Genomic DNA, 18001 nt, shown 5'->3' with positions numbered 1-18001 from the left:
GTGATGAAAGGCTGCGAGGGTGGCGAATGACCATCTTTGGCGCCGCTGGTATTTTCTTCTAGTGGTCAGTCTTGTCCAGGCGGCTTTGTCTATGGCCTCGACCAGTTCTATTCTCAGCTTAGTCCCTCGCATGCAATCTTTTGTCAGTGGGTTGTATAGTGGAAAGGGTTCGGTGACGCGACGAGGGTGGCCGTACCAGTAGTATTTCAAAGCCTCACGTTGGTTTGATACCATCGCTAGCCGCGGCGACGAAGCCTCTAGTGTCCGAGAAACAAAAAAACACATTTTCCGCCCGACGGACGTATGCTAATGCCATGACGTAACCATCAGCATTTTGGACAAAAGCTATCGAAATATGATGAAGAGTAGTATTTTGAGGACATTAATGCTTCTGAGAGTCTGCGAGTAGTATTGTTCCACATTTTGTTTTCTCATATTAACTACATCGGAGGACTTTTGCGACAGAGCCTGAGGAGCAAACAGACCAAGTACAATTCTTTCTATGGGTCGTTTTTTTTTTTTTAATATCCATGATAGATCCTGGATCACTTTTTTTTTATAAATAAAGTTGTCAGAATTTATTTGCAAATTCTCATCAAATATTTCCTATCCACTTTTAGTAAAAGTTTTCGCCTGTTTCTAACGTTTGTTCCGAACTGTTAACAAACATTTATGCACAGCTTGCTAAGTTAATTAAGTATAGGATCATAGAAAAGTTCAACGAAAGGATGAACAGTGTATGAGGAACATTTACTGCTTGGTTACAGATTCTTCGTTCATTTCCAGAGGGATTCTTAGAATGTATCTCAGTGTCGCGTTGGTTATGACAAGTTTTTGAGGATTGTAAGCGTACCATTCTTCGTTAATCAACCTGTTTTTTCTATCCTGCTTTGATGTATTCGTTTGACGTTGGAAAGATGAATCCTATGCTAGATGGATATGGTGACTACCAGCACATCTCGTCTCGGTCAGCCTTCACGGAGATCCAACACCAGGCTGCGATGCCCTACCACCACGCCACCGGCACGGGGGCGCCGTCCCACTACCCCCGCCCAATGCCTTACAGCGCTGCGACGAGGAGACCCATGACGAACGCTAGCGCGGCCGATAGTCACCCGTCTCTGACTGGGATGGGTGCGATGAGTCAGACGAGGCACTACGGCTATCACTTTATGAACTCTTCCCTAGCCGGGCACCCTCCGATATACGACCATTCTGATCAGATCTCCTCATTATCATCGAAAGAAGGTGAGAAACAATGCTAACAACGTCTGCTAAATGTGGCTATATTTCATGCAAATGCAATAATTTTACGCCGTTGCCATGGTTAACATTCAAAACGTCGAATTGATGCCCGAAGTATCACTCCTCACTAGTAAGACGATTATTGTGGCTAGATCCTAAACAAATAATAACAACTTTTTCACATCATTCACGTCCAAAACGTCAATGCCTTTCATCTCATGCATGAAGAATTACGAATATCACTGTGGCTAAATTGAGACCCTATGCAAATATAATTATTTCACCTCATTACCGTTCAAAACTTCCATGACTTTGACCTTATGCATGAAATATTAAGACCATTGTAATGCATTTACTTCGGTAAAATACCAGGGTTACAGCTCAATGAGTCACATAATATCCGCTATTATTCTCATAATGACCCTTCATAAGATATTCTAAAGGGTCTAACCAAAATACAATTTTCTTGGTCAATCTATTTGGATTTGGTACAGTTTGTCGCTAAACTGTAATATGTCTCATTTGAAAGTTAAGAAAAAGTAACAAAACGTACGAATCTTTAGGGTCTCTTAATATAATTACGAATGCAAAAGTTTGTAAATTTCATCAAGGCATGTTCTGAAATCATTATGATAATCAAATAAACATTAACAAGTTTATTAAAAAGACAGTGATCAAGTATATTTCCTTTTTATTCTATGAGAGGGATAGCCTCGAAACTTTCAAGAGTTGTGAAAACAACTTCTTAAACAAAATGTGTGCCACGTAATCATCAATAATGATATCATAAATGATCATGCAACTCCTTGCTATCAATTCCATTTAACCTGTTATCGAAAAGTATCATCCTAAAGACTCAAATATGATACAGAAATCTGTGATTGGTGGGGGTAATCATAACCTGTAATTTGAGCCTCAACTAACCTTTAAAAAGTGTAGAAGGCAAGTATGCCAATTACCTGGTCTGAGAAAGTCTACAGAAGTTTATGAAAGCTTGCCTTCTAATTTTAAAGTTGGTCGAAGATTCAAATATACATCACGTACATGTTAAATCTGAGAAAGTTGAGAAAGTTGAGTAGATAGCGATAAAAACGACAAATATTGACTAACGATGTTAACGTAGCGACCTATAGAAATGTGTTTTTCTTTATACACGTTAACACAACATCGTCATAAATCCATCATTTCAATCCGGCTTTGGTAACAAATAGTACATATTTCATTTCTTCCTATAGAGAAATTGTGATTTGCTGTTTGACACTTTGTTGAAACACAGTAGAGATCCATTTCGAAAGACTTCCAAGTAATTCTGTTTAAGACCTCGTTTTACTTATAAAGTGATTTACTTGACGATTATATACATCCACCTAGTCAGAAAGACACCCCAAGATTGTAGTGTAACGACCACACAATGTAGTGTTTTTTTATGTCACTAGTCATGAACATAAAATAAAAATCATCAAATTATGCTAAATTCTAACCCCAAAAATGATATTTTGAAACGTTTGAAACTCACTTGATATGATTTTCATGTCACTTTTAAGAATTTTTTTTTGTAAAAGGGTGAATAAAAAAATCCTTTCAAACGTGATTTCGTCATTTTTCCTAAATTTGACGATTTGATTTTTTAAATTTAAAGTGACACAGATGTAGTATTAATATGAAGCAAAATTATTAAAGATTAGACTATATTACTCGCATATATTAGCATCCATTCGTATTCATTCACATCTGCATTCATCTCTGCAACAAACAATAATTATGAATTACATATTAATGTAGACAAACTAACCATTCAAAAAATAAAGAAAAAGAAAAAGAACTTCAAATATCAAATATTTCGATAGGACTCATTTCAATTTGCATGTCATATAACTCCTGCATGATCATTTCAGCAATCCATGAATTAGGTAAGAAACGAGATAAGAACTAAATACAAACGAATCTATTAATAAATATTTCAATTATGTATTATAGAAGTAAAATAGGTAGAAACAGTAATAGTGGGAAATCGTTGAAGTGCTTAAAGATTATTGTAGCTAATTTGTTTCAAACAATACAAACATTTGCCAAATGAAAAGATTAATTTTTCAGAACATCTTGTTAATAGTATTCCATGCATAGAAATGACCTATTTTTTTTTAATTACATTTTGATAATGATGAAAAATTACATTGGTGGTAGTACTAATAGTAGTACTTGTAGTAGCAGTAGAAGTGGTATTAGTAGCACTAGTGGTATTAGTAGTAGTATCTGTAGTAGCAGCAGCAACTGCAGGAAAAGGAGCAGGCATATTAACATATCATGTTGGTAAACGTTCTGTACATACACACAATCTCATACATCATATTTAATTACATGTACTAGTGAATATGGTTCCGTTTTATCATTAAATTGAAATGATTACATTTATATCTGGTAACATCAATAGGTTTTTTTTTAATGACTTAATAATTAATAAAAGTAGTAATTGAGTCTTATTTACCCGGGGTAGTCACATGAGTATTACTACTGATCTTCCGGTTGTCCTGTCATTATTATTACTCCAGCATTGCCAGGTACCCATAAAACCTGGTGGGGAGGGACACATGTGGGCAAAACGCCTTGTCCAAGAATGTAAGCACCAAGCGAAGATCGAACCCGAAACCTCTCATATGAGAGCAAAATACCTCAGTTCTCCCAAACAAGATTCGATACATATTCCCTTTTCTAGTGCATTAAGTCATATTTTCAATATACATCAGTTTGTAGTGGTAAATGTCATATATTTTAAATATTTTAGATTAGAATAAAATTAAGATTGTGTTCGTATAGTGCGTCTTTTGTGTATTTACTGATTTTTGTACATATTCGACTATGGTTTGTATCAGCAATACTTTCCGTTTGTCATCGCTTTTAGTATTGGTAGGGTCTATAAATCGAACAAATGAAACCAATGTGGTTTAAATATCTGAAAGTTCCGAAAGTACCATTAATCTAAAATAATTTAAGAAATTGTATAGGCCTACTCATGTGATATTTCGTTTTTAATAATAAAGTTAATTTCAGGATAATTCATGTAGTCGGAAAAGTCTTAACCTACCTTCAGGTTCTTTTCGAATGTTTACTTTTTAAAGAAATCTTTGAATGAAATCAATATTTTCCATTTTACCTTCAAACATTCCAATAATTTATACATGAGCAAATCATTTGAATTTCTTTTATTTGAATTAGTATACTATGAAATAAAAAAATTTGCTCGCAAACTTGAGATTTTTGTCTCTCTCTCTCTCTCTCTCTTGTTCGTTCGTTTGACTCATTATTTTTAAAAAATCGTGATCATTTTCCAGACGGGGACATTTCAATCCCTAACACATAATTATGTGTATTCACCTCACGCATGTCTTAACAATAATTGTAACACGGTAGTGACACTCGTCGAGGGAGAACAATGTACTCCCGTCCACCCCGTCACCACCGAGCCTTCTACCCCGCCTCTCTCTCTCTCTCTCTCTCTCTCTGTCTGTCTCTCTCTCTCTCTCTCTCTCTCATTGTCTCTACTAACCGATGATCCATTGATTATTCGAATAGAATACCCTTGTTTGTTCATTAGCTCAAGTCAACTCAGCCGCATCATATCCCAATGTCCTAGGCTATAATTAGCAATGTGAACCTTGTAATCAACAGCTTACTTTGTTTATAATGTATGACTCGGATAAGTTAACATAGAAGTCAGTCTTACTGCGGATTCGGCGTTTTTGTTTCTAGAACAATGTCTCATTAATGAAAAAATAGATTTCCAAAGCAGCTTTCATATTAATAGTTTTCTTTTCAGTTTTTTCTTTCAAACAGAGTTTCTCTGTTAGAGGTTTGGTATTGTACAAAATTACAAATAAAAGTTTACATTAACAAAAACAAGATAGAAATGTTACCTTATTATTCAAAGAGAAATGTAGGACGGTAAACATTAATTCAAGATAAAACACGATTTAACATTTATCAGTAAATCACAATGTTCTGTTTTATACCGCTGAAACATTTTAACTCTCAGTTTAGTTTTTTGAGAATTATATGCCTATTTGTTAATCTCATTATTGTGTTTTGATAAGTCACTATTCAATTGCTCTGTCTTGCTTTGAACAAAATATAACTTGTTTCCCCATTTTGTTTAATTATATTTGTTTACATATTGCAATAGTTTATTTAACTATTCAAAAACTCGCAACCTTATGATAAAAAAACAAGGTGATTTAAAGAGTATAATAAGACATCATTATCTGGGCGATAGAAAGTGACTAAGCAGAAATAAGATACATCATACTTTATTAAATTGCAGTAGTTCATGTCATCATTTTCAACGATTTAGATTGTAGAACGTAGTACAGAAGCAGTCTAACATAAATCACAATCAAGCACATATTACAACTGACAGCTTTTGTATTTTACCATTCACAAATAAATATCCAAATTATCACTCTCAAAGATTTGGGGGAAATTAATGGAGTTACTTGAAATCCAAACGAAACCACTTGTACATACAACCCTGTAAGTTGTCATTTAATTGCAGTAAATAAATAAATTATATCAATGATTCATTTAATGAATTTTCTTAAATCTAAAAGAAAAGCTATGCAATAACATATACTAGACTTGAGTTGCTTTCAACGACGTTAGCTATTCATTTTATTTATGCCGCGGTGCGGGTAAAATGCAAAGAGGCGACCGCGAGAGAAAGTATCGACGAAACCCGATTAGCTTCATTGATCTCTTCAGAGCGCAACTTGGTCTTTGAAATTGAACAAACAGCGGGATCTGGAAAATAGAGGGTTAAATAGGCTTGCTAATAGCTTGAGTATACAGATACAATCATTGATCCTCTTCTAACGAGATTACGGTCTCCCTTCCCCCTTTCTGTCTTTATGAAGTTATCGAGCCCCTGAACATCTTCACCAGTCGTCATCATTTCTAAAGAGACTTTCTTGTCTTATCCGGCAGATATCGCGAAAACAAAGCCCACGGGTAATTTTCAACTCCTTTCTTTTAGAGACACTCTCAAGCCTTATCGAACCCACAATCATGGAATTTGGGTGAGGAGTCAACGTCCCCGGTCGTTGCACTAGTGTATATAGCATAATAGCATTGATTCAGCAGTAATTATGATTCTATTTGTAACCCGATACCCTTTTCATTTCATTTCATTCCAATTATTACCCTGTCTAGATGCCCCCTCATCGTCTGCCTTCCATTCACCTTATCTCTCAGTCGAAACATCGCTCGATTAAATCTTTCATTGGACGGTTTAATCGTAACTCTATCCCCATGTTTTAGTTGGAGATGGCAATCCAAAGTGCGCACCACCTGCCATCCATCTGATAAAAAACAAGAAAAATAGTAATAAAAATGACACATGAAAAGCTGTAAAAATGGGACGAGAAGGACTTTTTAATATGGTTATAATTTTGCTATTGACCCTGTGACGCATGATAAAGCTACAATCCGCCACATTGATAAGATCAGTGAGAGAGAGAGAGAGAGACGGGATGCGATAGTCAAAGATGACACTTGAGTATCTATTACTCCCTCAATTGCTCCCAATTAAATGTAAATTAGTCCATCTTTCGCGACCGATAAGCATACCATCTAGTTCTACAAGAGCATGCATTTTGTGTCTAACATCAATATGGTAACAAATAAAATACAAAATCCGAAATCAAGGCATGCATTATATAATTCATTAAATATTGGCTCAAAAGCATATCAATATCTTTTCAATATTTCAGTTTCAGTTTCAGTTTAGTTTTATTTCATATTTTACTTTCACATTCTTTACATAAATCAAAAGCAATAAACATTAAGAATGAAAAGAACTGTTTATTTGATAGGTATCGAAATACATACACTAAGATTAGACACATATATTTGTAGTAAAATATGGGGGGATCCAGTAAAAAGCTCAGCTTGTAAATTGTAGATTCCCTTTTATAAGTATGAGCACCCTATTGAGAATGAGATTATATTCAATAAAAAATATGGATTTTTTTTTAATGATAAAGCATGATAGAAAGACATCTATTGAAATGAAACTGAGTTGAAAAGGGGAAAGAACTGACACCACAACCCTCAAATTAGCTTTACCAGTTTACAACTCCGAATTCTCAAACAGAAACCAATTACGAAATAAAGTTATGGGAACCATCAAATATTCTCTAAAAATGTTTTTTCAATGTTCTCATTCATTCTTGCAGGATTGCTAGATCATAAAAATGACAGTGATACTTCAATTGAGACCAAACTGAGTCTAAGAGGCAAGAAACTAAGGAAACCTAGAACCATCTATACCAGCTTACAACTCCAACAGCTCAACCAAAGGTTTCATCAGACTCAATACCTTGCCTTGCCGGAACGAGCCGAGCTAGCAGCATCACTTGGACTCACTCAAACTCAGGTAAGATACAAAGGCCATTAACATTTTTATCATCTTTGTGCACGACTGATGTCCGTTTTTATAATTACTTTTATTTCAAGCCTATAGATATCACCATCAGAGGAGAGTGGGTGCATGTGCGACACCCTTTTCTGCACTCCATTCACAGTTTATGTCGACAACGCCACTATGTCGCCACGGCTAAATTTGTCATTTAAAGATTTACGATCTTGTCTATAGTTTTTCAAATTTGAGGACCAATTATTTGTTGTTCTTTCCTGCAAAAAATATTTCATTTCGTGTCGGCAGACTTAGCCCCCCCTCCCCCTTCACAGACACACACACACACACACACATCCTCACCCACACCCCACAACCCCCCCCCCCCACACACACACACACACACATACACACATAATATGACATATAATAAAATTGGTGACTATAATTAATATGTAGATGTTGTTTACTATCCAATGATTATCAAAAGAAATAAAATATTCTAGCCAAATGAACAACAGTATAATAATTAACGGAATATCAATTTGAGGGAAATAAATGTGTTCGAAAGCTGACAGATACAGCACTTTCATAATGCTAAAGGTTAAAAAAAAAATAGTACAAATCAATTAAAGACGAGCTACGTTTGTTGTCGTATTACAATTTTGTTGTTGTTGTTGTTGTTGTTTTAATTTATAGGCGTTTTTCATTCAGAAGTGAATTCCACATTTACCGTGCAGTTTCTGCCTAGAAAAAACATTGTTAATGAAGCTGGCAGTGTACACAATGAAAGTAAAAACTTTCATAGAGATTTTTCTTTTTAAAGCTATGGGGTACATTACTTGGATCCTCCTGGGGAACTACTTCTAAATTGTAGATTTCCCTTACTTTTCAAACTTAGTTATTTGGATGTCCATGATGAATTCATCGCTAAAACTCATCTCAGTTATCTCCGTGTGTGACCAAATAAGCATCCACACAAGTGGATAACGACCTGATTAAATGGTAAGAGTAAATAAAACACCCAAATGAGTGAAACCTTATACCGTGAAAGAGAATCATCTGCATGCATTATCTAGCTTAATGGGTCCGATGTAAAGAGTTAATTAGCCAACGTACACTAGCTTCCCTTAAATAAACGACACGTAAAGTCAGTCGGACCCTAATGCAGGCTACTGACTCGTGCAGACAAGGAACGTCTCGTAATCTGACTTTGACCTGTCGAGATTAAGATCTTGTCTTATTTGTAATTGATTTCTCTCAATGTCTTTGGTGCATGGAGCGGAAGTTTTGGATACCCCATTCAGGGTACATGAACAACACATAATTATTAGCCCGCCATTATGGCGGCATATTATTAGTGATTCTATGTATGCTATACCCTTATAATCAAAAGGAAGGGAAAATTCATTGATTTGGCATTGAAAGCGTAGGGTGGAGTGAGACTGAAGCTGTTGAGTGATACATGTGGAAGGAGACATGATGTCCGAGTGGAGATAATACACGCTTTCTGAGCCAATGTCATACGTTCCGCGTTAATTACCCTACCCTTGATGCCCATTGAAAGCTAGGAGAATAGGGAGTTTATTGAGGGGGTTTTATACCAGTTGCATTCACTGCTTGAAAACAACTTAAGCGTGACAGTGGTCTATGGTGTTGGTCAACCTTCATGTATGAGGGGCCTGGTCAAGCGAGGCAAAGCACGGGCCATAATTTTTTCTTTTGGGGGCATTTTTCTCTGGTGGAATGAACTCAGTTAACATCATGATTTCGAGGACACCCTCTGAGGAAAACAAATACCGGATATGCATCAGCATATCAATTAATACCATTTAGTTTTAAATGTTATTTCAAAAGAGGTTCCACATAGTATATTGTGTTAATTAGCAGTTTCCAATCTGTGACAACAATTGTTTGATACGAAATTACTTATCCTGGTTGGATGGGAAATTTGTGTGGTAAACTGACAAGAGTTAAAAGAAAATACGCCATCAAATACATTGAAAGTTAATGTCGCAATCAGACATTTTAATTGTTTCTCACGTGTATCATTTCCCTCATTATGAATACACACGTCAACTATATCAACTAAAAAAGGAGCAAACTCCTCCGATATGTTCGTATGAAAATGACTATAAATCAAAGCCAGAATTTAAAAATGTTAATATATAATTTAGAGTAAAGGAAGAGTAATAAAGCAAATGCGTGCCTATTTGCATGACAAATTTAGACATAATGGAACAAACCAGACATAAATTGGCATTCCCAGCCTTTATTTGCTTTTTAATCATTTCGACACCTTAGAAAATCTAGACGCCGTGAGATTTTTTTCTTCTTCCTTTCTTTCCTTTTTTTCGAGGTAGGAAACCATGTCATCGATAATCCCGTCTTCACGCGGAATGAATGATACCTTTTATTCATCCCCGTGAATCTGATATATTTGCCAATGGATTAATTAAACGAGGATTTGCTCCGAGAGTCAGCCATGATTATTCTGCGCTGCCGATGAAAGGAGCAGCAGTGATCACAAAGATTATCATGAATAGAAAAGGTGTCTGAGTCGAAAATGCAATAGATATCAATTGGCGGGGAAAAGGCTTTCACAAACATTTCCTTTTCCCCCTTTCTTGTTTCTTTCTTCTTTCTGTATTCCTATTTGGTTTACTGATGGGTTTCTTCCAAAGGGCAACTCGGATAAAAAAGGAATCTTTTTTGGTGTGTTGATAACAGCAAATGAAATTCTTACCACATTGTTAGCCTTTCTTTTTGTGATGAGAATTACTAGAGGCAATTCGAGGAATGAAAAGAAGCTGTTACATTCTCCTGAATGGGAGTTAGTTGTGTTGTTATGGTGGTGAGAGCATTATTAGTTCACATTGTGGCTGACCAAAAATAAAACATGGAACTTGTGTGCGCTTGGGATTGCCATACAAGCCTTTCCCGGGGTGACGTAGATATAAACGTAGAACCAATTCCTTGTGGCTAAAATATTGACAAACTCGGTCCATTTGCTTCATCGATGGTTGTGTTACCTTCGAGTGAAATAGCCATACCACTGTTTGAACGTAGCTTGCTGCTGGCGATAACTCTTTGAAACAACATTGGTTTTTGCTTATTACGCGCCACAATGCAGCCTGACCTTGCACCAAATTGTTCCATAGTTGTTCCCCACGACCCGCGTCCAAGCCTCACCCAATCGGTGTATAAACACAACGTAGCTAATAAAACCAATCCTCATTTTCAATTTGACAATCACTTGCCGACCAATTAATCGTATTTAACGCGGACTTATGAGTTACTGGGCCCTGAGGGGGTGAAGGGGTAACAATTCATGCTGCCGCTAATTTACTCATTTCTCGACATCACAACGAACAAGGTAGCAAACTAATGACCTCTGTGAAATGATAACACTAGCGTTTCACTGCGAGGAATCAAGGTCCCATTGATGACCGGTAGAACCAGGAGCCAAATCATTGGTAGAACAGAGGCACCCATTTATTACCCGCACTTGATAAATGTGTTATAAATTCAATAGATTGACAAAATTGCTTCGTGCTCAACCCCCCCCCCCCCCCCCCAAAAAAAAAATTATATAGTGACATTCTTTCCGATTTAATTGTGGCATTCCAGCAATACCAAAATCAAGGAATAACCAAGCACGAGGGTTTTTATACAAATTTGGGGAATCAATAGAGAGTATGATAATAGTTTTGGAATAATTGTGAAAATGATATTGTGGGGTGACTAAATCGACAGATGAAATTATCCTCCATTTCGTTTTCTGAATCATGATCGAAGAAGTTAAGCCCTTATTTGTCGACATCTTGACTTCTACTTGTGCTTCTAATTGAGAGAGCAAACAAGCCTTAGGCTGTGGTAATTGGATGCGACGAGGTTTAGAATAGTTGTATCAGTCTACTGATAGTTCATGAATATCGTATACATGTATAAAAGTTTTTCAAATAAAAGGATGATTGAGGAGAAGAAGATAATAATCTAGACATTGAATCACGTTTTACCGATTGCTAACTTATTGTCAACAAATTGTTCAACAAATATATTTTTTTCTCGAAAGAAGAACTCACTATGGATAAAGATTACGAATGGATCTGAGATGTACGCACATGTTTAGCTCGGTTTAAGGATAAGAAAACTATTGAACATTAATTATTAGCACAACCATCTTCTCAAATACTATGGCTTGTATTATAACCCCACAGACACTTGCACACGCGCGCACACACACCAACCAAAGCACTGAAAAAAATATTCATATAGATTTGAAAATTATAAAAGTGCAGTTCATCGCCTCAATGTGTTTGTTGATGTTATTTTTTTTTGTTAGAGAGGAAAGAACATCATTGTGTTTTAATCTTTCCAATGTAATGTTATATCAATGTTTGAATAAGAATCATGCATTGACTTTATTAGCAATCAACTAATTTTTATCATTTATAGTACGATTAAAACAATCATTTATAAGTTTGACAAAAACGCTTTTTCAAAAATATTTTACATGAGAGTACAGTGTAGAATACCTGCATATTACCTGCAAAGGTTGATTACTATATAACAATTCATATTTTGTATCAAATCTTATTTTTAAAATAATATCTAAAGTTGAAGGGGAAAAGCCCTTATAAAACAAATTAAACCAATTCATGCAAAACAACGTATTTATTTTATTATGTTTAATAGATGAATAATTGATAGTTCCTGTATCTCATTAATATACAAGATTATATACGTATAGTTGTCACTGATATTCTTACCCTTAAATTTCCATCTTGTAAAATAGCTCTCCAAAACTTCATTTTCCCTTACACAGTATATTCCAGTGTCAAGTAACTCCTATGTCGTACTCGTCCATCAACCCTGTACCTAATGTGAGCATAGAATGGATTTCTTCTAAATTCGGACCGTCTTATAAATAACATTCTCGTCTCGGTCTGTCCATCATTCTCGTCTCATTACATACTTACCCATTCCTTACACAAATACAATATTGATTTGATGATATTGGGCTTTGATTAAACCTGTAAAGTCTCGCATGATTTGTTCATTTAATGAGATAATGTGTCCTACAACTATACCTACATGCACGTCAACAGATCATTGCAGACGAAAATTGTAGCACATTTACCCGACTTCGGTCCTATCATTACAGTCTTACAATTAACTTCGAGAGAAAACTAAGAAAGTCTAACCTCTTTGTGGTAATCAGGCGACAAAGAATCTATTCAATTGTTGATGATTGAAAAGCATTGTTTTGTTTTCGGATGAGGCTAATTTTCGTATTAATCATGCACCGTTGCTCGCATGTTGCGTTCTTCTTCTTATTATTCCATGCTCTATTCGTTTGGCGGTCTTTGACATCAAACTTAAAGGCAGATTTATTTTTATTCCAAAAGTCAAGCGCTAAGATCCAGAGATCCTAAGAATCTAATATAAGATACATTTTTTGCCAATGAACTTCACTCGTCCTATGTTGTTTGAAAGCTTATAATTATGTTTCAGAATAACTTCCCAATGCAATACGAAGACCAATAGTGTTACAACACGAATGTTGCGAATAGTTTTTTCATTAATTTACCCACGCATATGTAATTTAATTATCATCTTATTCATAAGTGTAAAATTAATAATAACATCATATTATGTTGGATTTCCATGCAGTTGCAATGGTATTTCGTTGCACCGTCAAATATAAATCAGACAAAACTAAAATTGGAAAGCGGACAGTTTGGTTAATGATAAGTCAGGGACCTTTAAAGGGTGTTGTTCTTCGTGAAAATTACAACCAACAAAAAGAGACGTTAAACCTGCTATCTTAACCAAATTGCTTCTTGTATATAGGGATTCAGGCAGCACACTTGAGTTGTTTCCTCCGTTTAACATCAATGAAAGTGTAAGACATCCGGATTTCAGCCCAAAATGGTTGCTTTGGAAGATCAATCAAGCTTAATCATCATTTCCTGCAGATTTGCTCATTTTACGAGAATACTTTCAACCTAATTCTCCTTGTTTGCTCCACCCTAGCTAATGAATATTGAAAATACCTGGGCCCTGTTTCACAAAACTTGTTATCTGTAGCACGATACGATAATTGTTATAAGCTACTGAAATCCTTGCATTTTATTTGCTGTGAGTAGATTTGTCACAGATCTGTGGCAGTTATTGTTGATAAAAAGCTTTGTGAAATAGGGCCCAGTATACCAACTTTTCCAGGATTAGTGCTATCCAATATAAACCATTTCAGGAGAAGCTGTAACGGTTTTATAAGTACATAATGAGTTGATATGGCCGGCTACGTATATCACATTGGCTTCAAGTTTTAGGTGATAATCCAGCAAATGATCATTAACCCTTTGGATACTAAGTTATAGATCAATCAGACTAGATTCTTGATGAGAATTGCGTGTTATCCCAAAGCGAAACCGTGTCCAACGAGTTAAACCAAAGTCAAGAATAGTTATATTGTTTGAAAATGTCGGCATGAGTTCTTACAAAGGGTTTTTACCATTATAGTGCACTGCTGATAAAAAATAACCGCGTATTGTTATTGAGTTTGTGCAGATGGAAGGCAAATGGAAATTGTTTGTTTTTACTTCTTGACAAATGAGATTTCCTTCATAACATTTTTTAAAAGTTTGTGTACCCTTACACAAATCTATTTGGGAAACAAAATATCGTCATCAAAAAGTGCGATACTCAAACTTTATGTGAATTAATTGGTAGAAATGTTAAGAGTCAGAAAAACGTTTAATTTATTACTAGAATTTCAAACTCCCATCGCTGACATTTTGTTGATATTTCAACCTACCTCTCGCCGATGTTGTAATTATTTCCCCATGATTTTGATAGCATGAAAGTGACTTACTCTATATGAATCACTAATGAAGATATTGTTATGCCTTGCAAAGGCATAAAAGGCTGTCACTGTTACTACCCATGTGGTTATGGCCAGTGACCATTTTTCATCCGATGATTTTGGCTTCTCTTCGTCTGTACAACATTAATAACTATCGCATTCGCTTTGCCTCGTTTTTGCAACGTTTGTAAAATTAATGTTGGTTCCTACATTAATCTGATATGAATGACAGCCGATTCTTTTTAACGCCACTTGTTTGTTACACGTGTTATAAACTTGAAAACAAGGGTTCTTATCTGTATAAAATGATGTAAACAATTTTCTTGTCTGCTTCCGATAACGTGTATGCCTCATGTGAAGATTTTTGTTTTAAGTTTGCAACTTATGTAAAAATGTGTATTGTTTTTGGTTTTAAATGGATTGCAAAATCCATTCATAAATACGATAAATATACACTATAATAAGAGACGCTTTGTAATACTATTTTATTTTAAGCGGACATTATTTTGTATATTTTAATGAACCATGTTTGTCACATACTTTTTTCATTAAAAGGTTTTTATCTTATACAATATTTATTTTTAAAACAAAACTCAATAATAACCGCTAAAATATTTTCTTATGGTTTAACACTTGTTACCAATAATTGTTAATTAATATTTACTTTTACCTCAACAATGCGGTGGTATTAGGAATGATTTTTTAAATAGGTAAAATATGGTCATTACGATATTAACACCATCAATAAATTTGTTTTCGTCTCTTCTCATCTATTCTCTCAGGTGAAGATATGGTTTCAAAATCGGCGATCGAAATATAAAAAGATATTGAAACAGCAGAACCAATCCAACAACAACAACAACAATAATAATAACTCCTCACATCCAGAGATGAACCCAGAGGCTCCCAGTCAGACGCAACACCAGCAACACGATGTCCAGACACCCCCTACAACGCCACACCCTAGGCAACAGCAACAACAACCTCAGCAACCACAACTGCCTCAGCCGCCACAGGCACCAGAAGCGGCACAACACCAGCATCAGCCGCCCACGCCCATGGGGCAAGTTGACATGCACAAAGCCTCCCCACCGCTCGCTCAAGCCGCACAGCGTGCACCGCACCATCTCAATCAACAGCATCACATGACCATGAATCATCCACTCAGTCCCCCCGGTGTTTCGGCGAGCATGCCGTCAGCGGTCCGGTGGGAGGCCGCCGACTCGGGCCGTAGCAGCGGCAGCAGCATTGCGGGGAATGTCATTAGCGTCGGAAATGGTGGTCATCCGGGAATGGACATGTCTATCCCTACGAGAGATAATTATTATCCCTCTCATACGTCCCAAAATTCGTCTACACCCCACCCTTATTCGCATCATCATCACCACCACCCTCACCCCCAGTACCCTAGCTGGTACGGGCAAGACTTAGATCCACGTACGCAATACCAGGGCGTGGCCCCTATGGCGCCGCATATATAACGCCATTTTTGCTACATTGCACAACCATGAGGACAAATATGGTCTAAGACATTCTATTTTCACAGTGATGATAAGCATTTTAAATTGTGTGTCTTAAACTAAAACTGTGCAATTTGTCAAACAACAGTTGTATTTGCACTAATAATGGACACTTTATGATACCACCGATATATTGCCTCACTATGCAAAGACGCACATAAAATTTCATCAAACAGCTTGACTTTATTTTGACTGCAAACTGATATAATTGTATTGGCTTTACACGTTACCTCTTGCAACTGAGAAATGATTTTTAAAATGGTAGATATTATTAAACAGTACACTTGATATATCACAGGGTGTGAAACATATTTGATTTGATATCAATAACGTGTTATATAAAACAGTGTGTGATACCGGCGATAAAGAGATATCATGCATTAAAATAAATACTAGAAAGTATACGCATTATACCATTTTTTGTTATTTTGTTGGTATTATATTTGAGAACTAAATGTTACGGAATAGCCGCGCAAGTTATCTCAGAGAGACATCTTTCTTCTTTTTATGTGTGTAAAGAAGTATTTTATTCTGTAAATGTTGGATTTATTACTTTACAAATGAAACGGTGATTCATGAAAAATGTTCCTTCAGAATTTCGTATAATATGTATTACGTTTGTTAATGATACGAAAGAATTGTACATTGTAAATGTGTTCAATCATGTTCTGTCGCCTGTTTATTGATTTTTTTATTGCAATTATTCCAGACCAGTTCTCGATATGACACTTCGTATCTTGAGATCTTTTCATCATAAGTCTTAGATACAATGTCTAAGCACGTTCTTCTATAACAATCTCTCAAAGGCATATCTCTTCTCAGCTTCATAAAGACACAAATTTTTTATAGAAATTGCCTTGGAATAAAACGACTGCATTTAATTATTGCGTAAAAATTAACTTAAGGAAAAAAATTAAAACTTTGATGTAACTGTAATTCAATGTGTACCAATTTTATGCTGAAACAATTTAAACATAAAATTGAGATCATTTTTTTTTCTTACCTTTTTCATGAAATGATTGTGACGATATGATGTATTATGAATGGAGGAAGTCTTAAGCTTCTCAGAATTTTATTGATCAATTTCTGACTTTTAAGATTGATAAACACAAAGTTCTGATATGATATAAACTTTTTATATCAAGAATAAACTACACTTTAATAATCATTTCATAAAAACAGGCTTTAAAAGTCCAACTTTATGAATATCGTTGTAGATAACATTTCATACTGCACATAACATCTTTGGGTCTTTACTATTACGTAAGATGATTGAGTAAAGTAACATATATTTTTACAATTTCATAATGTTCTGACTCTCTATGAAAGTACAAAGTATATGAGCATCGCTTTACTTCGATTATTTTTTCAAGCCGATGAACAATATCCTCATCAAGATAATGGAACGGAGTTCGAAGACCTCATGCTTTGTTCTTAAACACAATGAAGACAATGCGCTAATCCTAAAATTGGGGACCATCGAAAAAAAGCCCGTCATTATTTTGTTTAAGACAGTGGGCGATTTTATTTTTTTCTCTGTAAAACTAGTATACTGTATAATATATTCGGATGCTAACATGACTGTTTATAACGCATGCCGTATATCTTATACCTAAAAAATTTCATATGTCATTTCCCACCTAAGCATTTTTGTATTTTTTCATAAAAACGGAAAGCAGTTATATCAGATGTTGATTTATGAGCAAGAAGATTTTAGGGAGGGGGGGGGTATTCCCCCAACGAATTGATCACATGAAATCTGATAATGTTAAAATATTATTTCTAAGTGTTGCCTATATAGAGACATCTCATTGGCTCACGGAGTAACGATTGCCATACAAGAGTAGAGTTCACCTCAAGACAGATTTAATAAATACCAAATTAAGCATATTCCTGTCTTGTAAAGACAACAACAAAAAGTTACTTTTCTTACAATAGCAAGTAAACTGGTTTTATTCTTTG

General features: G+C 35.4%; 1 protein-coding gene across 1 annotated transcript; it reads left to right on the top strand.

Moving 5' to 3' along the window:
- Positions 1 to 430: 430 nt before the first annotated feature.
- Dlx (distal-less homeobox) lies at positions 431 to 16751 on the top strand. Its single transcript, NM_001129810.1, is given in 3 exon segments — positions 431 to 1248; positions 7470 to 7669; positions 15302 to 16751. Coding segments are annotated over 3 exon segments (1230 nt in total). The 5' UTR covers positions 431 to 917; the 3' UTR covers positions 16001 to 16751.
- Positions 16752 to 18001: the final 1250 nt, after the last annotated feature.

Source organism: Strongylocentrotus purpuratus, unplaced genomic scaffold (genome assembly GCF_000002235.5).
Source record: "Strongylocentrotus purpuratus isolate Spur 01 unplaced genomic scaffold, Spur_5.0 spur5_scaffold_6, whole genome shotgun sequence".
Taxonomy (NCBI): Eukaryota; Metazoa; Echinodermata; class Echinoidea; order Camarodonta; family Strongylocentrotidae; genus Strongylocentrotus; species Strongylocentrotus purpuratus.
The sequence above is the reverse complement of the archived record's forward strand: the minus strand, read 5'-3'. Positions and strand labels throughout refer to the sequence as shown.